Source organism: Ambystoma mexicanum, chromosome 1p, assembly GCF_040938575.1.
Source record: "Ambystoma mexicanum isolate Mex_15411 chromosome 1p, UKY_AmexF1_1, whole genome shotgun sequence".
NCBI lineage: Eukaryota > Metazoa > Chordata > Amphibia > Caudata > Ambystomatidae > Ambystoma > Ambystoma mexicanum.
The window spans coordinates 540,525,496-540,547,525 of NC_090921.1; the positions used below are offsets into that span (position 1 = coordinate 540,525,496).

Below are 22,030 nucleotides of genomic sequence, written 5' to 3' on the forward strand. Positions count from 1 at the left end.
CATGAAGGAAGGGTGCGTCCTGAGCACTACCCTCGTGTCGTGAAAAGTCAAGTACGGGGCCTTGCAGGAAAGGGCCTGGATCTCTCCCACCCGTCGTGCGGAGGTGATGGCCACAAGAAACGCTGTTTTCCACGACAGAAACTTCAACGGGGCCGAGTGCAGAGGCTCGAACGGAGGTCCCATGAGCTTGGTCAGCACCACGTTGAGCTCCCACGCCGGGGCCAGAGCCTTCACCGGCGGGAACGATCTGAACAGTCCCTTCATGAACTCTTTCACCAGACGATGAGACCACAAGGACGTCCGCCCCGTGGTTCTGGTGTATCGGGAGATCGCAGCAAGATGAATCTTGAGGGACGCGTGTGCCAGTCCAGCTTTGGCCAGCGTCAGCAGGTACGGCAGTACCTGGGGAGCCGTAATCCGTAGAGGGTTAATCTTCTGTGCGTGGCACCAGACAGAGAACCTCTTCCATTTGTGTCCGTAGCATTTAAGAGTCGAGGACGCCCTGGCCTTTGCAAGAACCTCTCTGCAGTCGGCCGGTATGTCGTATCCTCCAAACTCTAGCGCTGCAGGAGCCAGGCCTGCAAGTTCAGCGATTTCGGGTCGTGGTGGAGGATGGCGCCTCCTTACCTGGAGAGTAGATCCGCGTCCGCCGGCAGCTTGATTGGCGGGGACGCTGACAAGTCCAGAAGGTCCGGGAACCATATCTGCCTCGGCCACGCAGGTGCAACGAGGATCATCCTGCACCGTGACCTCTTGTTGGTTGACGAGCCGGATTAGCAGTGGCAAAGGAGGGAACGCGTAGAGGAACAGGCCCTCCCAGGGGAACGAGAAAGCATCGCCCATGCTCCTCGCCTGGGGAAACCTGCTGGCGAACCTCCGGCACTTGGAGTTCGTCGCCGTCGCGAACAGGTCGATCTGGGGTGTGCCCCACCGTCGGAAGAGGCGATCCACTAGATCCTGCCGTAGTTCCCACTCGTGGCACGAGCGCAGCTCCCTGCTGAGTGAGTCGGCGATGGTGTTTTTTATCCCTGCCAGATGAAACGGCACCAGAAACATCCTTTGGGCGACGGCCCAATGCCACAGGTCCTGCGCCTCCTTGGACAGTGCTGGGGACCTGGTTCCGCCCTGTTTCCTGATGTAAAACATGGTGGTGGTGTTGTCGGTGAAGATCCTCACCACCTTGCCCTTGAGGGACGGAAGGAAGGACCTGAGGGCCCAGAACACTGCACGGAGCTCCAGGACGTTGATATGGAGGGACTTCTCCGTCGGGAGCCAAAGGCCTCTCGCGTGCAGATTTTCGGTGTGCGCTCCCCACCCTTCCAGGGAGGCATCCGTGGTCACTGTCTCCTGGTGGTCTGGGGTCTGGAAGTCCATGCCCGCCGTCAGATGCGCACGGGTGCCCCACCACCGGACCGCTCGGCGGAAACTCTCGTCGAGTGTGATCCTCTCCTCGAAGCCGCCCGTCGCTTGGATCCAGCGCGCGTCCAGGAACTCCTGCAACGGGCGCATCCGGAGCCTGCACATGGGAATGAGGTAGTTGCAAGAAGACATCATTTCGAGGAGGGACTTGATGGACCTCACCTTGGCCGCGTCGGAAACCAATATCCGCTGTACCTTGCCCAGGATGGACCTGGTCCTTTCCTCCGACGGGGAGGCCAGAAGGGACACTGTGTCGAGCTTCGCTCCCAGAAACAGTGCGTTTTGCGCGGGTACCAGGTGGGACTTGGCGTAGTTCACGGAGAATCCCAGGTCCGTGAGAAGTTGGACGGTCCTTGCCGTGTGCTCCACGGCGAGCTCCCTCGTCTTGGCTCGGATGAGCCAGTCGTCCAGGTAGGGGTAGACGTGGATCCCCTCGCGGCGCAGCTGCGCCGCCACCGGTGCAAGGCACTTGGTGAATACCCTGGGTGCCGACCGTAGTCCGAAGGGGAGGGCTTTGAACTGGTAGTGACGCCCTTGGACCACAAACCTGAGGAATTTTCGGTGCCCCTTTAGGATGGGAATATGGAAGTAGGCATCCTCCAAATCCAACGACGACAGGAAGTCTCCTTCCTCCAGCTGACCCAGGACGTGCTGGAGGGTGACCATCCGGAACTTCTGCGCCTTGATGAACTTGTTCAGACGTTGCAGGTCTAGGATGGGGCGCCATCCTCCCGTCTTCTTCTTCACGAGGAAGTATCTCGAGTAAACTCCGGAGCCCCGAAGCCTCTTTGAGACGAGTTCGATGGCGCCCTTCCTGAGCATCGCCTTTACCTCCAGGAGAAGCTGAGGGACGTGAAGCTCTTTCCTGGCCACGGGGGGGACGCGCAGGCACCTTCTTTGAAACTCGAGCGCGTGGCCCCAGGCTAAGGCGTCCAGCACCCAACGGTCGGTGGAGATGGACTCCCACACGCTGACGAAGCTAGCCAGCCGGCCTCCCACCGGGGTGCTTCGGTGGGGGCCCGACCCCACGGCCGGTTCAATCCTGTTTCGACGAGGCTTTGCCGCCTTGACCTCCTTGGCGACGACGGCGGGGTCCGCCAGACTTGCCTCGTCCTCTGTAGGCCTCCTGAGACGACGAGCCGGCCGCTTGACGGTAGGTGGAGAAACCGCCGCCGGAACCTTTGGAGGCGCCCTTGCCTCCGGTGCTCCGAAAGGGCGTCCGTCGTTGCTGCAGAACCCCAAGGGCCCGGGCCGTCTCGGTGTCCGCTTTAATGGCCTGAAGGGAATCGTCCACTGTTTTCCCAAACAGGTTGTTCCCATCGAACGGCATGTCCAGGACTCTGGTCTGTACGTCTTGACGGAAGTCCGTAGCCTTGAGCCATCCACGCCGCCTAAGGCACACGCCGTTGCCCAACTGGCGAAACCCAGTGTCGGCGATGTCCGTCGCAATAGTGATGGCGTGGTCCGACGCCACCTCACCTTCCTGTAGGATCTCCAGGGCATCCGCCCTCTTGTCGTCCGGTAGGAAGTCCAGCAGGGGAGCCAGTTTGTACCATAGCTCCCTGTCGTAGCGGGCCACGATAGCCAAGGCATAGGCCGCTTTAATCGTCGTCGCTGCAGACGAGATGACCCTGCGTCCCATAGCGTCCAATTTCTTTCCCTCGCCGTCCGGTGGGGAAGTCGATGTGGAGGCCGCACCCCCCCCCGCTTTCTTCCTGGCCGCCGCGGAGACGACGGAGTCCGGGGTAGGCTGCGCCCGGAGGCACAGGGGGGCCGCGTCCGGGACCCGGTACTTCTTCTCGTACCGGTCTCTTCTAGCTGGCGTCGTGGAAGGGTTCTTGAGGAGGGCGAGGCCCTCATCCCAAATGTCGTCCAGTAGAGGCACCGCGAGGACCGTCTTCCTCTTGGCCTCGCGCCGTTGGTAAAGGAATCCTTCCTTTTTCTTCTCCTCAGGGCAGAGTTGGAAAAGCTTGGATGCCCTGGCGATCATGGAGTGGAACGATCCAATCTCGTCGGGCGGAGAAGCCCTGGTGGGAGGTGACGACGGTAGATCCTCGTCGTATACCTCGTCGTCCGTACCCGTCGCTGCCGTGTCAGTCCCCGTATCATCCCCTCGGGTGGACGGGGAGGAGGGCTGGACGGGGCGCGACGGCTGAAAAGGAGGTGGAGGGTGAATCCTTCTTTTCTTGGGCGGGGGAACGCCAGAAGGTCCCGGTTCAGGATCCCCCGACGGGAGAGGTTCCTCCGTCGGCAACGGTAGTCTCGTCCTTATCTCTGAGCATAAGGACTGTATAGCCAACAAAATGGCCGCCGAGTTGTCTTGCGGCGCTGGCAGAGGGGAATCCGACGGGCGATCAGGGGCCCCGTCGGCACCCTCGACGATGTCGTCGTCACCTGCGTCGGGATCCATCCCTACGGGCCGGTCTTCTTCCACGCCAAGGCTGTGGCTTAAGACCTCGATCAGCTCTTCCTCCGAGGTTGAAGCCGAATCTACGACGATGCCCTGCCCTCCCTTTTTCTTCCCCGCCAGGGATTTCACGGGGGTCCTATCGATGGGCACAAAAGAGGACTCCCTCCGAGGTGGCAGGGAGACTCTGAGCCCCGAGGTCGCCACCACTGGTGTAGCCTCCACAGGCTGAGCCAGGGCCGCCGCGACAGTTTCGATAGAGGGCTTGGCCGGATGGATTAAGGCCTTCACCACCTTAGGTGCGCTCACCGCCTTATTCTTGAGGGGGGGGACACTGCCTCGCTCCCCCTCCGATGGGGCCTTCGAGCTCGACCGGGGCCTCTCCAGGAGCTTTGCCGGGTGCTCGCCCTTCCTCTTACCCGACCCAGAGCGTTGGCTCGTGGCTGAAGGTGCCGGGGAGGGTGCGCCCTGCCTGGCGCCCGTAGAGCCCGACCGTTCGGCGCTCCCGGTGCCAGCGGACTCGCGGTGCTTGGCCTTGTGTTGGACCCCTGTCGCGGGGGTGTCCTCAAAGGTCTTAGAAGACCGCTCGGATTTCTTCCTCTTCTTCTCGCCTGACGGGCTCTTCCCTTCCAGCCAGTTGGCGAGACGTTGATGGCGGTCCTTCATGGTCCGCTCCGACATATTGCCGCAAAACGCACAGTCCTTCTCCACGTGCGTCTTGTCCTTATGTAAGCAGTAGAGACAAAAGGAGTGTTCGTCCTCCTTAAAGACGTTCTGCAGCTGGCATCCAGGGCAGACCCTGAACAGCTTTCCGGGCGTCGAGCTTCCCTTCTCCTGGGCCATGTCCGGGCCTGAGAAGCTTCTGGAGTCCTCCAAAAGCGTAGCTCGACGAAATCTTCACCCTTGAGGGGCGCAGACGAATCCGACACGGGTCCCCGTTGATCGGATGGAGAGTCGGTGGAGCTTGAGGCTCTTTTGACCGTAAAAAACGAAGTTTTTGAGAAAAAAACGTGAAAAAATAGCACTAACGCTCGAGAGCAATAGCACGAGGATCCCAACACATGAACGTGCGGTAAAAATCTGAAGATGGCTGCCAGAGGCGGTGCTTAGGTAGAGGGCAGTCATTGGCTGTGGTCAGTATGACGCAGAGACCAGTGATTGGTTATTACTACGAAAGACAGATCAGAAACGAAACTGATACTGTTTTTTTTTCTTTACCGAGGATTCCCAGCCTGACGACGGGGAATATTCATGAGCATGTGAATCCATGCCAGACCCCATGCTGGAGAAATTGCAGAAATTAAATACACATAGGTTTATGCAATCTTTATGTTAACATATTGGATAGAGTTCCATATTCATTACTTTTTGCAATAATTTGGTCATTCCTTGATAGCACAAACAAGTGGAGGTATTAAAATAATGTCCATTAATGTCTGTGTTTCAATCTTGTAGCAATGTATAATTGACTGCTGTGATTTGGCATCCTTGCTGCACTTGCCGCCATAAACCAAGTTGCATAAAGCCTCACCCTGCATAGGCAAGAGCTGGAAGAGCCTATGCAAAATGATGTATATCCACCTGCAGTAGCTGCAGGCAAGTGATTACATAGGGTCTTCCAGCTCCTGCAGTAGCTGATCAAGACCAAAAGTGGCAGAAATAGTTGGAGATCCAATCACCAGCTAGTCCGGCATTCAGTGATTTTAATGAGCTTATCTCGCAATGTTTCATTGTTTTGTCCTCGTTTACCATACGGGCCCTTCAGCTCCCCCCTAATTTCTCATGCTTTACTTGCAGCCCTTTGGTTATTTATTCCAATGGCTCTACAGCTTCTCACCTTTCTATTCTGACGTTGCAGTGCTTTATTTTGTTTGCATATGGTGTTTCCTCTGTAGCTCTGCTTTCGTTTTAGGCTTTGTGCCTTTCAGGCTTCCTTTACTCCTACTAGACTATTTTCTTTATTTCCCCTTACTTTGGAATTCGGAGTTCGGAGTTCCCTTGCACTTTCAGGTACTTGCTCTGCTGGCAGTGACCCCTCTGTCGTGAACAGTTTTCTAAGACGTCCAAGGATACCTGCACCCTTGCTCGTAGGCGTCAAATCGAGCTTTTCGGCTTTCTGCACTTGGCTTTCTATAAATAGCTTGTCTTCGGAATTATTTCCAGTACTTCATTTTTTTCCTTGCCTGTTTTTTCATGTTCCGTTCTTGATTACGATTTATTGTTACTTTTTCCACTATAGTTTTCTAGCTTTTTCCAAAACAGACCACTGTTGTGCCAGTCTCCATATCCAGAAACTGCTCTACACTCCAGTTCAGTGCATCTGTTTTGTTGAAGTCTTACCAGTCTCAAGTACACCAACTATGCAGCCTGTGTCGGCTATGACCAGTTGTCTTTCTATCCTAAAGTTATCCCATGAGCTACATACTAGCAGACCCTTACTCAGATAAGCATTAACCAGCATTTGTCTATGTTCATAGATTTATGTAACAGAGAACTTGTTTTAGAAACCAATAACATAAACTGAAGGATAAGTAAACACATCAGCATTGCAAGTAACGAAGAAACAAGTGTTTTGAGTGACATATCTGTTTTTAAACATATGATGATTGACCGAGATCGAAGTGAAAGATCATTCAAGAACAGCGATCCTTGAACCAACAATGTTTGCAAATGTGCCGATTTCAAGATCCCGAGAGAAAGTGACAAATGGCAGGCATGAGCAGGTCATAGTTCTAGTAGGTTGGTGTTGATTGATCTTCGTGGTTAAATAATGCAGCCTTTTAGTTTGAAATACAGGCATATGTGCTAATGCGACCACTATGAACAAAATACGAGCCTCAACAGGAAGTCAATGCATTTTACAAAAAATAGGAGCAATAGGGCCAATACAGGGGCATGTTTTGGCAGTGCTGCAATTGAGAAACATTTTGTACAGGCGAAATATAAGTTTGCTGTAATAAAGTGTAGAGCCTCACATTACTCCAGCTATGTGGATGGGGGAAAGGGGAGACTCTTCAAGAAGGGGCAGATTTCAGAGGAATGTAGAAAGTAACCAGTTTTGGAGCCAATAGAAATGACCTGTAAGGCCACAGTCCAATGTGTATCAAAACTAACACGCAATGATTTGACTGTAGGTTGAATACGAACATTTAAAATGTCAATTTGAAAGGATAAGGCATCATTCCTATAATATCTGGATTCAGCAGGGGTGAAAATTATAGAAAATTCAGATCTGGAGTAGATCAATCTTAGACAGTTGGACTCCATCCATTCTTTGATGGTGGTTAGAATTAAAGGGGGTGGCTTTTGTACGGTTGTTGCAAAGTTAAAATTAGAGTTGGGCGTCTTCTATATAGCAGACCTCCATAATGGAAAGAAAAAATCATGAAAAGGTCAGATACCTATATTAAATAGAGGGGAAATGGTGATCCTTTGGAATCTACACAAGCCTTCTCTACTGTATCTTTTCAGATTCAATGCCAACATGGAAGATGCAAGATATCATCATTAGAGACCCTATCCGCAGACTAATCAAGGATCACATGGCGGCCCAGTGTATCAAAGGCGGGTGGCAGATAGAACATTACTAGTATAATACTCTGATGAATACTCTTATGGTGGGGACATGGCAGAGGTGTGATACAGGAAACATGTTCTGCCCCTTTGGAGTTAGAGACACAGATGCATGGATTATTCTGCCCAATGTATTGTACTATACAAAGGGATATTTTAATTCCTTCATTAAAAGAAAGATTTGTCAACTTCATGCCTGCTCTTGTGCATTAACTGTCAATAGGAAACATGCTCATCATTTAGGTTCTGAATGCACATCTAAGAAACACTGACTAACAAATTCCTAAAATCAACCAATAATAGTAATATCTGCCTTGCATCAAAGGATTCTCCAGGATAAGGATGTACATATTGGAAATAAAATGTATTATGTAGATGATACATGTATCATATTTTGATATAGATAATGCATTTTATATGCAATCATCTCATTTTATCTTTTATACCATAATTGTTATTTTATATTTTATTTGTTGGTTTATGAATGAGTTTGTACATTTTAAACAAACAGCACTGATGGTTATTCAAATGCCATAGGAGGTTGCCCTGAACAAAATAGGGCAGTTTCTGTTCTGTGTAGAGGCCACAAACAAGACTGTTATAAGGCACTGAATAGTCCCAGCATAGTCATGAAGCTAGGTTAAAACTGCATGCCATTAATTCTTTTTAAAAATCAAAAACCATTCGCTGCATGGCTAATAGCTGCAGTATTCACCTAGGTCCAAGGAGAGTTTCTTTAGAATCAGTCATCAGTAGCTTGTCTCCTCAACAACATCGGTAGGACAAGGATCTTCAGGGCACTACATAGTATTCATTGTAGGGCTACTTGAACTAAGATCTTATGCAGAATTTGCTTTAAAAACAAACTCGTATTGCAAGGATGGCCTACCTGCATGATAGAGGATGAATCAGAAATGGCAGAAAGGCTAAAATGCTTCATAGAAAGTCCTCGCTATATTAGTTTGAATTGTATGAATTCTATTCTGAAAGGAATCTTACATTTTATTGAGCCAACGATTGGTAATATTGCTGGCTTAGATTTATTCTCCCAACGGATGTAGAACCAAAGAAATTGTCTTCTGCAGCATTAAATGCTTGGCCAATTGAAAGGCTATAATATTGTTTTTTTTTACAGAAATGATGACCTTCTTACATTGTTTACTGGTGTTTGCTAGTCACAGTATTTGTGTTAAAGCTTTAAATGAGAAGAGCATCAAGCTTGGTTCAGCAACTCTCTTTTATGATTAGATTTTTTCTTAAAGATGCTACCAAATTAGCAACAGCAGATCGGCCACTATTATAGTTATCAACATGGTGAAAAGAAACATTAGATGTTATGGACTTTACAAACATAACATTGATGTGTGGCAACACATTTTTGATAGATATAAAATAATTGATATACTTTTTTCGGTTAACAGATATTTCAGAATTAGTAGCCAAATGATCTAAGTCAGTGTTATATTTCTATACTGACAGCCAGATCAAGTCCCCCCTGCCCCTGCAGGTCATGTCACTTCTCCCTATAGCAGATCAACCTGGTATGCTCATTGCCTTATTCTTAAACTAAGAAAACTCTCCATTAGTCTCTGCACATGCCTTGCCTTTTGGTATTCTGACATGGTTTGTCTACACCCTGATCAGGCTTGTATGGTGTATACGACAAAGAAGGCAGTGCTGCTCTTAAACCTGTAAGCCACCTGTAGCCAGATGACACCAAAGTCTTACACCTCTATACCACTCATGAACATGCCCATCTTGTAATACAGCATCCTTAACAACTGTTATGAGCATGCTTTCACTACTGGCCTAAGTAGAGCCAGCAGATGTTTACCAATTTAGTGGCCTGTTGAAGGAGTGTGTTGAGATGGATTTCCAAAATTTAGTTCTATCCAAACTATCAAGTTAGCAAGCGGAGTAGTAAGGATTAGTCTTCAGGAATAATGGGGTGTTGAAGTGGTACAATGACAGACAGTGAGCACTTGAATAAAACCAGACAGGAGGGTACAGAAATACATTATTTTAGAAGGCCTGGATGCACTCCTAAGCCATAAAGCCAGTAGGTATTACTATCACACTACCATCATGATAGCCAACACTTGCACAAACACCTCCTTTACTGACCAGATTCTCTTGCCTGAGTTGGTCCACCTGGTGCTGGAGTCCAAACTCAACTTGCTGGTTTTGGGGTAAATGAAGGGCTTGGAAAAGAGTCTCCTGCTGTCTCTTCATCTCCTTCTTAAGCCCAGCGACTTCCTGGTGCAGTGCATCTGCCTCTTGTTCATAGCATCTCTGCTGTTCCTGAAGCTGGTCCTCTAGCAGCCTGAAAAAGTTATCAGTGTGAAGGTCAGACAGAGCAAGTAATCTAAATGATCAGCAAAGGGTGGGTAGGCTTGTAGGTATAGGATCCATTGGGATATGAGAAAGTGTTTTTTTCTATTATGAAACTTTGTCCTAAAGGAAATGGGGAAGCATCTACTCCTATGGACTGTGCTCAACTCTGGCAAGTGACCAAAGGTACTCATAATTTCTTCTGTTTTACCTTCTAGTCATACTACAGGAGATTCAATGGCTTGCCAATATTTTAAGGCAATTTGTAGTCTTAAAGCCCTTACAAGTTCGCCATTTCATCCAACCAAAGCAGCGCTAACAGCACCATCAGCATGTTGCTATCAACCACCTCCTTAAGTTGGCTTCTCAACATCCCAAGGGCACTTCCCCACCATGGAACTTCATTTTTTATGCAGGTCTTACAATCACATTCCAGTTTTCATGACATCATTCTGGTTCTGCATTTTAAATTTCTCTAGCACATAATTCACACAACATGAACATCTTTACCATAGGATCCTGGAGCAACCACAAGCAGGTTTTTTGGTTGTTCTGGTGCTGATATAGCGTTTTAAGGGTTGAGGAATACAAAAAATGGAAAATAATCACAGTAGCCACTGAAACTCTGAAGCCTCCCTTACTTTGGGAGCTAAAGGCTCATTAACAGGATTCAGTCTGGAGACCAACCGGTTTATGATTCCATTGATGCACATCGTCCCGTCTAAGACTTTAAGGAGAAGTCACCAGCTGTTTACCAATTTGGCGACCTGACTGTTGAAGGACAGTGTTGAGATGGATTTCCAGAATCAGCCGAGGCCCCTCTGTTATAGTGAGCAGGATTCAGACATTTAGGTCCAATCAAACTATCAAGGTAGTAAGCCGAGTAGCAAAGAATAGTGGGGGTGGTAAAATGGTACAATGAGAGACACAAGGAGTACGCAAATAAAACCAGTTAGACAGGAGGGTATAAACCATTTTATAAGGCCTGGATACACTGCAATAACAGCAAAATGTAAGTAGTACTATCACAGCATCATACACTTATACCATGGTGGTTCTCACTAGAGAACCTGACACTTTGAATATAGTCTACATTGAATTGGTTGAAAACGTAAACTGTGTACAGTAAAGCAAGTACAACATCAAATGTTCAAGAAAGGTTGTAGTTTGATACACGTGAAGAAACATTACATGTATCAATGTAAATCAATTAACTTGCCTTCTAAAAATAATGGCACCAACTGTTTAGAAGTCCTTCCCTGAAAATGTGAGTGGGCCTTGTGCCCTTCAGTGTCCCTAGTCCCGAAGGAGAACAACAAATTACTTGCACTTTTTAATGTTCTTTCTACTGAATATTCCTCATCTTTTATTTACCGATATCCTGCTTGCAGTCTCGGAAAACATTACAGCAGCAGAGCGGGCTGTCCATCAACAATATCCATTGCTGCACTCGGACGTGACATCAATGCTATAAATAGCATGCACTGAGCCCATTGCCTCGTTTTCCATCTTTCTGCACAGTCGACTTGAGGATTCCCAAAACCTGCATGGGCTTTGAAAGAGAGAAGTGCATAAAAATAATTCACCCACAGTCAGAGGGGTAGGCTGGGCGGGCGATGAGGAATCAGCGGGAGGAACATCCAGTAGAAAGAACATTGCTAAGTCATTTTTTCTTCTAATGGGTTGTGTCCTCCAACAGATTCCTCATCTTTGATAGACTCCCAAAGCAGTATAATAGGTGGGACCAGTGGATTTTTCTTACTGTTTTATAGTGTGCAAAGCAGCATTCCCAAACGTAGCGTCCTGACCTGAGACAGTGTCCAGTAATGTTTTTACCATCATAAACGTCACGTCCGAGCACAGGTGGGAATGGATACCATCCAGGGACATTGATGCAGCACAGCGCCCGCTGTCGAAAACCTTTCCGAACTTGCAAGCTGGATATCGGCATATCAAGAAAGAGAAATTTGTGGGAGGACACTCCATTTGGGAAAGTCAACAAGTTGGCTGAAATGGTCCAAAGATGAGTACCAGAGCTTTGGGGGGGGGGGGGGGGGGCAACCCCAATCCCACCACACTAACGGAATTCCAGGGGAGGGGGTGAGGGGCTTGACCACAACTCACCCAATCACAACCATGCAAGGGAGAGGTACCAGTATTACCATATGGTGGGAAGTGGGAGAACAGCTATGCAGGTTCGACCCCTTTGCTCAGATTCGGCTCCGAACAAACCCCTGTATTTCCTAAATTTACTGGGCCCACTTCTATCAAAGGCCCCGCTACAGGGGATCAGGGGATACATCGTCTGCGGATGCAGTAGTCACTTTTAGCGTCAGGTCTGGGTCAGGCTAAGCAGTAGTTTACCAACTCTGGTGAGACAATTCCTGATGCTAGACAGCTGGATGACCCAGACCACCCAGACAGGCAAACCATGATTCCCTTGACTAAAGGGGACGCCTGATAAATTAAGAAAGTGGGCAGCAGCTAAGGTCACAGGACTCAAGTGGCAGAAGACAAGTCTTGTGGCGAGCAGGTCAGTTAGGAGAAATGTTCCATGCCCACAAGCTAGAGACAGAATCCCAATTTGAAACTGAGAACAGTGAGCTGTATACCATGTGTTGTGGACAGAGCTAGTCAGGTCATGAGTTGGTCCTGGGACACTTCCAAAGGCTCCAGAAGGTAGGATCTGCATGTAGGAGTTTAACAGCTAGTTTGTTCCACTTATCCAAAGATCTAAACACTATCGAAGTAGTCACAAGATCGATCCAAGGGAACAGGGTTTCACCAGAACCTGGATGATGGAAGTCTTCCATGGCCATCCACAGGTCTTCAGCTGGCTACAACTATTCAAAGTAGTCTTGGCTCCAACGACAACCTGAAGAATGGCTGCAGGAGTCTTCCTTTTACCTTAGATTTGAGCCAGGGTCAAACCCAGCTCCCCAATGGAAAGGATCAGCACCATTTAAATTGACAAAGGCTGTTCAACCCATGACAGCCTCTTGCACCGCATGTGCCCAGCAACAGACATCCCTATGAACGGAGTGTGGATGGGGACCAAACAGGCCCAGCCACCACATCCAGCCACAGTATCTTATATCTTGATGTTCTTGCCCCTGTCAGGAGGATCCGCTTGAAGCCAAAAGCCAAGTGCAACTCCTGGTACGACACAGACTTTGTCACCCTTAAACGCAAGTGCAGGGTGGCCGAGAGGAAATGGCATGCTTCCTGTACATCCTCTGACAGATTGGCTGCTGCTTGCTCCAAAGGCAATACCGGCTCTCTGTCCGCACCAAGAAGAGAGCCCTCATCCAAGCCTGCATCTCTGCGGCATCCAACATCTCAGCCGAACTCTAAAATCTGCAAAGAGCTGGCCAATCCTGCTGCAGTCTCTACCTCTCCTGTCCCCTCCCAGGCCCTCTGCACGGCCCTGGCTTCTCATTTTATCCCTAAAACTCAGGACATCCTGTCCTCTATCTCTCTTCCTCTCCTCCTCCTCCCTCTATTCCCCTCTCTTCCTCTGGTCCTTCTGTGGCCACCCCTCCTGCCTCCTTCACTGCTTTTCCCCTGTTCTCCCCAGACAAGGTTTCTAGACAAGTACGATCTATGAAAGTCTCGTCAAAACAGGTTCTCCCATGTTCCTCTAAAACCATCAAGGACCACATTGACACCCTGGCTCCTACTTTGGCTAACTTCTGCACAACCACTCCTTCGCCACTGGAGTCTTCACCCTCCCCCCTCCCCCGAAGCACTCCCTTCTACAGCCTATTAAGAAACCCTCAGCCGAACCCTGGGCAAACACCTGGAGAAGCGGACCATCTCCCAGCTTAATCTTCACACTGAAACGCTTGGCTGACTCCATGACCATCAGTCTGGCTTCAGAGCTGCCAGAAGCACGGAAATCGCTCTCCTGAACATCTGTGAAGACCTCCACGCTAACCTCGACTCCAATACCCACTCTGTCTTCATCTTACTTGATCCCTCTTCTGTCTTTGACACGGTCAACCATGTCATCGTGCTCAACCGTCTCCGTGATAACCTGTATCACTGATCAAGCCCTGGCCTGGCTGACCACCTTCCTCTCCGATCGATTCTCCCAGGTCCAACTTGGGTCCTTTCTCTCCTCCATCTCTACCTGTGGTGTCCCCCATGGGTCTATCCTCTCTCCCTGGCTGTTCAACCAATACCTGGCACTTCTTGCCCACCGCATTGCTGCTCTCTGCCCCAACTTTAAGTGCTATACGGATGACACTCAGCTCATTTTTAGGCTCCCATCCACCACCTGTTCTCCTTCTCTCATCTCTGGCCGTCTGTCTGCTAAACAGGAGTGGTGTGCCGCCAATGATCTCTGCCTTAATGCCAGTAAGACACAGATTCTTCTCATTGGAACACCTGCTCCCTCCTTTCATATCGGTCTCTGGCTGGCCTCTCTTGGCCATCTTCCTTCTCCCACTTGTGAGGCTAAAAACCTCAGTGTCATCTTCGATTCCACACTCTCCTCCTTTCATCGCATCAATGACGTCTCTAAGAAGTCACACTACCAGCTGCACCTCCGCAGAGGTATTCTTCCTTACCTTCCTTTTCTCCCTTTCCCCAGAAGCCCACTGTATCCAGAGCTCTGGTTCTCTCTAGGCAGGACTACTGCAACAGCCTCTTTCTAAATCTGCCTGCTTCTACTCTCCACCCTCTGCAACTCCTCCAGAACAGGACTGCGAGATTTGTTCTTGGCCTCAAGACCAGGGATCGTAGGTCTCCAGGACTGAAATCTCTGCACTTGGTCCCAGTGGCGGCGAGGATCAAGTTAAAAACCCTCTGCATTGTCCACAAGGCCTTCTGGGGCCAGGGGCCTCAATACCTTCAACTCTCTCTTCCTAAATATCTTCCTGCTCAAGCTCTTCGCTCATCCGCTTCCAACTCCCACAGGGTCAGTCGCTTCTCCAAGAAACGAGTTGGTGGTAGATCTCTTTCTTCGGCTGTGGCCTCCCTCTGGAACAGCCTCCCTGAAACTTGAGGAGGACCATCTGCAGTTCCGGAAGCACCTAAAGACCTACCTCTTTGCTTCTGCTTTCTCTCCTCCTCTCCCCTAGTGAACTCCTGACTAATACTGCACTGGTCACCTGGCTACCCTCTGATCTCGAGTCCAGGTCCCCTCCCCTGCTAGCTGCACACATGCAATGCCTCCCGGGCAACCCCTGCACTGGGGTGGGGAGTGGGGGGGGGCTGTTTCTGTATCCCTACAGTCCCGACCAGCTCATGACACTTGATGTCTACACTTGCCTGCCACACTTTTACCTATTGTTTTATTTAATTTATGATTTGAGTTTTTACATTTGTAACGTGCACATGATGGAGAGAAGCGTATAGAGGTGCAGACGGAAACCAAGTTTTACATAGGTTGGACTAAAGTCTAGCGGGAAGTAGCTCAGACAGAAATGGTGGAATAAAGCTATCTGAATAGGAAGGTCTTCAGTGATCTCTGAAATTGTGGGAGTGACTGTAGAGTCCTAATTTCCAAAGGAAGTGAATTCCATCCTTTTGGCCCAAATACTGCAAATCTTCTGTCATTTATTACTGTTGATCCTATGTACTGCACTGCCCCCTCCCCCAACCCCACACTTTCCCTTTTGCCCTTCCCCTGCACTTACACAATCTCAATGTCACCTGGCCTAGTAAGATTGTTGTCTCTGTCTTCCCTCTGTCCCACCCCCCCCTTGCCTCGTTGCACCTTGAAACACTTGTGTATAGGTGCGTTATAAATGCCATATCATAATGGGACATACTGCTGCTTTACCAGAGAAAGCAGAGGCTTTGACCAAGAAAGGGCTTTCCTTATACATTATTCCTTGACCAGAGAAGGCAAGAAGGCAGCCATAGGACAAGATGGCCAAAGGACAGTGCAAAAAAGGCGTGGCAGAGCCATTTTGAGAATATGGTATTTGAAATGGCATTATGTGGTAAAATGCAAAGTGCACAAGTGAAAAAACACGGTAGAAAAATATCTGCTACTACCGGCCCCTCTTGGACACATCATGCAAGCATCTACATGCATGTAGTATACATCATCCAAGTACCAACTTGTCTCGCTCAATGCCAAAAGGGCAGGCTACTCAGTAGTCTGTCTCCCATAAGTCCTGGCAGAGAGAAGAGCAAGCAAGTGGCCATACAATGAGACCTCTAGGTGATATGATGTGGCATTTATAACGTGCCTGTACACAAGTGTTTCTAGGCCCAACAAGACAAGGAGGGGGAAACAAAGGAAGGACAAAATAACGATCTTACTAGGCCTTGTGTCATTCAGATCGCTCAAGTGCGGGGAAGAGGGAAGGGGAGAAGTGCCAGGGGGGAGTGGAAGGGGGAAGTGCGATTAACTCAAGTGTAGCTAGCGGGTGGCTCATAAGTGCAAAGAGAAGGAACTGTAGGGTTGAAGATCCAGATCTTCAAGTGCTGGGGAGCACGGAGGCAGTGCGAGGGCAACGGGACATGCAGGAGCCTGGGCCCGAGTTCAGAGGGTGACCAATGCAAGGAGCAGTCAGGTGCAGGAAGAGCGAAAGCGGAAGCGTAAAGGAAGGTCTGGTTCCAGTAGCAACTCAAGAGGTGGTCCTGCTCAAGTTTGAGAGAGGCAGGGAGGCTGTTCCAGAGGGAGGCCCCAACCTCAGAGTTGGAGGTGGATGAGCAGAAAGCTTGAGAAGGAAGATGTTTTGAAAGCGAATGCTGGAGGTAGAGCGGTACCAGGCCCCAGAAATCCTTATGGACGATGCAGAGGGTCTTGAAGTTGATCCCTGCAACCATGGGGAGCCAGTGAAGAGATTTCAGAGCTAGAGAGATACAATCTCTGGGCTTGATGCCAAGGACAAGTCTCGCAGTCCTGTTCTGTAGAAGTTGTAAAGGTCGAAGAGTAGAGGCAGGAAGATTTAGAAAGAGGCTGTTGCAATAGTCCTGCCTAGAGAGGACCAGAGCTCTGGAGACAGTGAGCTCCGGGGGAAAGTGTGAAAAGGAAGAATACCTCTGAGAAGGTGCAGCTGGTAGTGCAACTTCTTAGAGACGTCAGAGATGTGAGGAGAGAAGGAGAGGGTGGAGTCGAACATGACACCACTGTACTTCGCCTCACCGGAAGGAGCAAAAAGAGGGCCCAGAGTGGGCGGCCAGAGAGGAAAGGAGGGAGCGGGTGTCCCAATGAGGATCTCCTCACTCTTACTGGTATTAAGGCAAAGATCATTGATGGCACACCATTCCTGAATTACAGCCAGTCCGGTATGAGAGAAGAAGCAAAGGTGGCTGAGGGGAGCCTGAAAGAGAGCAGAATGTCATGCCCATAACATTGAAAATTGGAGCAGAAAGTAGCAATGCGGTGGGCAAGAGGGGCCAGGTAGTGGTTGAAGAGCCAGGGAGAGAGGCTAGACCCCTGAGGAACACCACAAGTAGAGAGAGAGAAAAGAGAGGAAAGACCGCAGTTGGACCTGAGAGGGTCGGTCAGTGAGAAAGGAGGTTCACCAGGCAGGGCCTAATCAGTAAAACCAAGGCTGTCACAGAAGCGAATGAGCAGGATGGCATGGTTGACCATGTCAAAAGCAGAAGACAAATCGAGGAGCATGGGGGCAGAAGGGAGATTAGAGTCAAGATTGGAGAGCAAGCCTTCAGTGTTCAGAAGAACAGTTTCCAATCTTCTGGCAGCTCAGAAGGTAGACTGGTGGTCATGGAGGCAACCAACAGATTCAGTATGCTAAGCTGAGAGATGGCCAACTTTTCCAAGAGTTTGCCCTGGAAAGGAGAGATGAGATTGGGTGATAGTTAGCAGGAGAGGAAGATCGGCCAAGGGCTTCTTTAGAAGGGGGCACACAAGAGTGCTTAAGGGGCAGGGGAAGTTCCAGTGGCAAAGGAGTGATTACAGAAATCAGCCAAGGCTGGAGCAAGGGTGTCGATGTGGTTCTAGATGAGCAGGGTAGAACCTGCTTTGACGAGACTTTCATAGATCGGACCCGTCTAAAAACATCGTCAGGGGTGAACAGTAGAAAGGAGGAGGAAAACCTCAGTTCAGAACAATTCAAGATGCCTACATGCACACCACCCCACCAGCGACTGTACCGCAGAGTTACATGGACACCCACCAGCATATCATGGGGCAATTGAGTCGTCCGTTTGTGAATCTTGCATCCTGTGTGTGCCAGGAAGCATTTACATGAACTGAGACACAGACTGTTCATTGTTGTAGCTGAAGCCTGGCAGACTTGCCTCAGGAAAGCGTAGGGCTTAAGCTCCCATGTATTCCATCACTTACTTGTAACACCTTCCATGGGGGAAAAGGAAGCTAGCAGTTGGCTCGGGGAGCCAGATGAGTGAGGTAGCTGATGGAGGAAGAGGAGAAAAGGAGGAAGAGGAAACAGCAAGGTGTGGGTTATTCAGGCGAGTTCGAGGAAGGATGAAGACCAAAACACCATGCACAGGAAGAACGGTGGCAAAGGGCGTGGCAGAGAATTGATGAAGGAGTCTACAAGGGGAGGTTTTTGTTAGTGAGAGAAAGGGGTACTTGCCTGTGAGAGTGCATGGAAGGTGCAAGAGTGACTGAGTAGGGAGAGCATGGTAAGGTGAGTGGAAGGCTGAAAAGAGGGTGATTGTTGACGATTGTGGGGGATTAGTAGTAGTAGAGCGTAGAGAGGTGCAGTAGTAGGGTGAAGTGAAGGTAGTAGGAGAGAGTAAGATCAGAGGGTGAACGTAGACAGAAGGGAGGAATGGAGAAGGGAACATTGGAAGACAAAGAGGCAAGTCAAAGGGAGAGAATGAAGTGCCAGTGGGAAAGGAGCTGAAGGGGTTGGAACTAAGATCAAGTGGGCTTCTGTGTTTGAAATGCACCCACCTTTCGATAACTTTCGGGGACCTTGGGGCAGGGACCATCTAGATTGTTCCCACAGGATGTTTGAGAAAAGTCATTTGTCTTTAGGCCAATAACATTAGCCATTAAGTTGCAGTACATAAGTATTACATTTAACATTAACAAATCCAATGGGAACACTTGTTGCATACATAGTATTACCCAGTTCTGCATTGTATATAGTTTACCTCATGTTTTACAATCCCGTTAGCTAGGCAGTTACTAAATAGTAGGGGTTACCAATCTCTACTGAAAAGCATGGGGTTGAGGGATGACTGGGTCAGGAAGGGATTTCCCATCACTAGGTTAGATTTAGAGAAATGGCCCTTGGAGGCCCTCAACTAAATATCAGATAAAAACCCTTGAACAATCTTTGGGAGTCTATCTTGAGGTCATCTGGCACAGAAGATAAGAGAATTATCGGCCCACTTGCAAAGGGGCCATGCTGTCATGCAACAGACCGATCTAAAGAGAGTTCCTCTGGTTGCTACGGACATCAGAAACTTAAGATGTTAAGTCTGCCCAAAAAGCTAAGAGTTTAGAGGAGCAAGTTGGGAGGACCAAGATCTCAGAACTGGTGGTAGGAGACACCAACGATGGGGTGGATGGAGAGGTTGGTGGGAGGCCATTTTCTCAAGACTTGCTGCCTCAGAATCAGGGAAGACACCCTGAATGGTGCCCCTAGAGATAAAGCCTTGCGATGGAAGTCTCTGGAGCAGTCTGCTTCTCTGCGTTTGTTTTTCTTGTTTATTAGTCACATCGTCCTTGGGCAACATTCTGACTAGCCTCTCTAGATGGGAATGTGCAGCTAGCCGTATTGGACGTGTAAACCACCTGAAGACAGCTTTGAGAGTAGCTTTGCATCCGCCCCATGGTCCTTTAGGGTGCCAGTGGAAGAAAGGTGACATTGGAGCCAGTGGACATCAGCCAAGTCACCAGTGTTTGCACCTTGTGGAAACTCTGTGTAGGGCTTGGCAAAGGTAGTGGAGCATCACTGAGCAACCACACTACTAGTTTTAGGCACCAGTGATCTGCCTAGAACTGCTGGGCATGCCATTCCCAAATAAGTGCAGTTTCGATTTGCTGCGTTTGTCCACCAAAAGTAATTCCAGCACACAACAAAACCAAAAATGCCCTGCCAGGACAGATCAAACAATGGATCCAGTAATATCCATGGTTGTGGTTTTATATTTGTTTTCCATTGTTGTGCCTTACTTGTAAATACAACCTTACAAAATTCCAAAAGCGAAAGATGAAACATTCTGTTTTTCATACATATTCCCAATTACTTCTAATTTACATCATCCTTTCATCAGTTTTCAAAGACAAACATTTCTTTACAATATGTGACTACACTAAAAACATCTGCTGACCCAGCAGCATGAGCAGTCAAAAATATTCATGCTCTAATTTCCCATATATCTGAACATGTGTTCCAAATCTCTTCCATTTTACACATTCTGCATTTCATGTCCATCCTATATATGCCCATGTATGCTCCTTTGACTTCTCATGTGTGTAAAATATTAAGGCAAACTCATTAAACAGATATTCTTGTCGGAAAGGGAAGCACTTAAGATGGCAATGGATCTAATTACAGGTTTGCTGGTATCCCACAGGTAATTCAGGCGGGATATGGGCAAACTGACCTTACCGTTTCCGACGCCTGATATCCTGGAATTTCAATGATATTACAGGTGGCGGAAAGGGTGGTACATCCCCATTCCCTATAGGACTCCATGGAGCAGATTGCCAGTATTTCCGGCACAGATTATACCGGTGCTGGAAATAGTCTTTTTCCTCCGGTGGGGGTCTGATCTATGTCCAACTCTTGGCTGGAGGTAATCAGTGAACCCCCGCCAGCAAACTTTTAGTTTGCTGGTCTGTGAAAATTGTCAAGGAATTACAGTCAATTTTACCAGCAATTTTCCCAGACTGGAAAACTTGCAATAAGGGCCAAAGTGCCGCTAGATGGCAGTACTTTGACATGCTCTGGCAAACTTGTCAGTCCTCTTGGAGCATGCTGGCTCAAGTATCAATCGTATACCAACATCATTTGATTTTAATCATCCAACCATACACATTTCTTTCATTACAGCATGCATCACAATTTTGTCTCGCGCCCCCTACGATTCTTGCATGAATGCAACGACATGGTTGATTTGGTGTAAGGTCACTATTGATGATGATAGTTCACAAGGTGTAGAGTTAAGCAGGATATGCAGGCATTGCTTGATGTTTTGACAGCATATGGTCCTCATGAGGTATATCAACCAGTTTGAATCTGGTGCCCTCAGGATCTACTGCCGTACCGCTACAACAGAGCCCAGCTCTACATGCTGAAATTGTCTCCTATAACACTCCATCTTAACACTTGCTTCATCAGCCAACCTTCTTCTACACATATGATCACGTTTCACCGCAATTTCATCCCCACACTATATGTCCCAGCACTCGTTCACTCCTCCATGCCCTTGCTTAAAAAATAGAGTTCTTGTGATGGGTCCTGCCTACAAATCGTGTATTCCGAAAGGGAGGATTGACATTTTTCCACAGCCCAGACACATCCAACACTTTCTTGAATCAGAGTAGCAATATTCAGAACCCATGAGGGAAACGCATTTGCTTCCTTTCTTGGTGTCAAAGTACAACTCCTAAACCATGGTTGCTGGCCTCAGTGGTCACTATACAGCCTTATCACCCTTGCCTGTTCAGCAAGTCAATTTCAGGAGGGACTAATCCACCAGTACAAATTTGCTCACACAACTCGTTCATCTGAAATTCACAACGACATACTGGGAACTTTATTTGCAAAGTTCCAGATAAAAGTTAAGCAATATGTCTCAATTCACAGAAACAAGAGGCCCCATTTATTTTTCTGAATATCCACAACACAAACAGCCGGCACTCTGCTGGCGCCACACCATTCGTTTCATACCATTTAACTAAAAAAACAAATCACTTCTCCTCATGTTCTTCCATCCAGCAATGAAACCATTATCTTGAAAGTAGTACACTTTCATGATATGACCAAACTGATTATACTTTTTTCAAGATTGATCTAGAAGACAAGTCCAAGGGGAATACAAAGAAGAGTGACAAGGACAATAATAAGGACCTTGTCAGGAAGAGATGGGAACCCCCTCAGCCGGTGGGTGGGAGGTCTACCAGAGAGTCATGCAAATCAGTCCTTACCCTGAGGACAACAGTGGCAGTTGGGAGAGCCCAATTCTTGTGTCTCCCCAACCTGCCAGTTGAGCAGTCCATTTTTGTCTGATGTCAAAACTACCAAACACCCTATACCACCAAGGTTTAATTTAGGGGACACAACTCCCCTTCCCCCCACCACAATAATTACCTTTGGGGCACCAGTGATGAAGCTTCCCAACAAGAACAAAAACTTCCAAGGCTGCTATTGCTATTCTGCAAGGAGGAAG

At 48.6% G+C, this 22,030-nt stretch overlaps 1 protein-coding gene across 1 annotated transcript in view; it reads right to left on the reverse strand.

The window, feature by feature from the left end:
• LOC138575296 (unconventional myosin-Vb-like) overlaps positions 1–22,030 on the reverse strand; it is a 1,749,675-nt gene that overhangs the window by 362,295 nt on the left and 1,365,350 nt on the right. Inside the window, exon 28 of the mRNA XM_069649473.1 lies at positions 9,524–9,722. Within this exon, the coding sequence (XP_069505574.1) occupies positions 9,524–9,722 (199 nt within the window). The remainder of the gene's footprint in view (positions 1–9,523; positions 9,723–22,030) is intronic.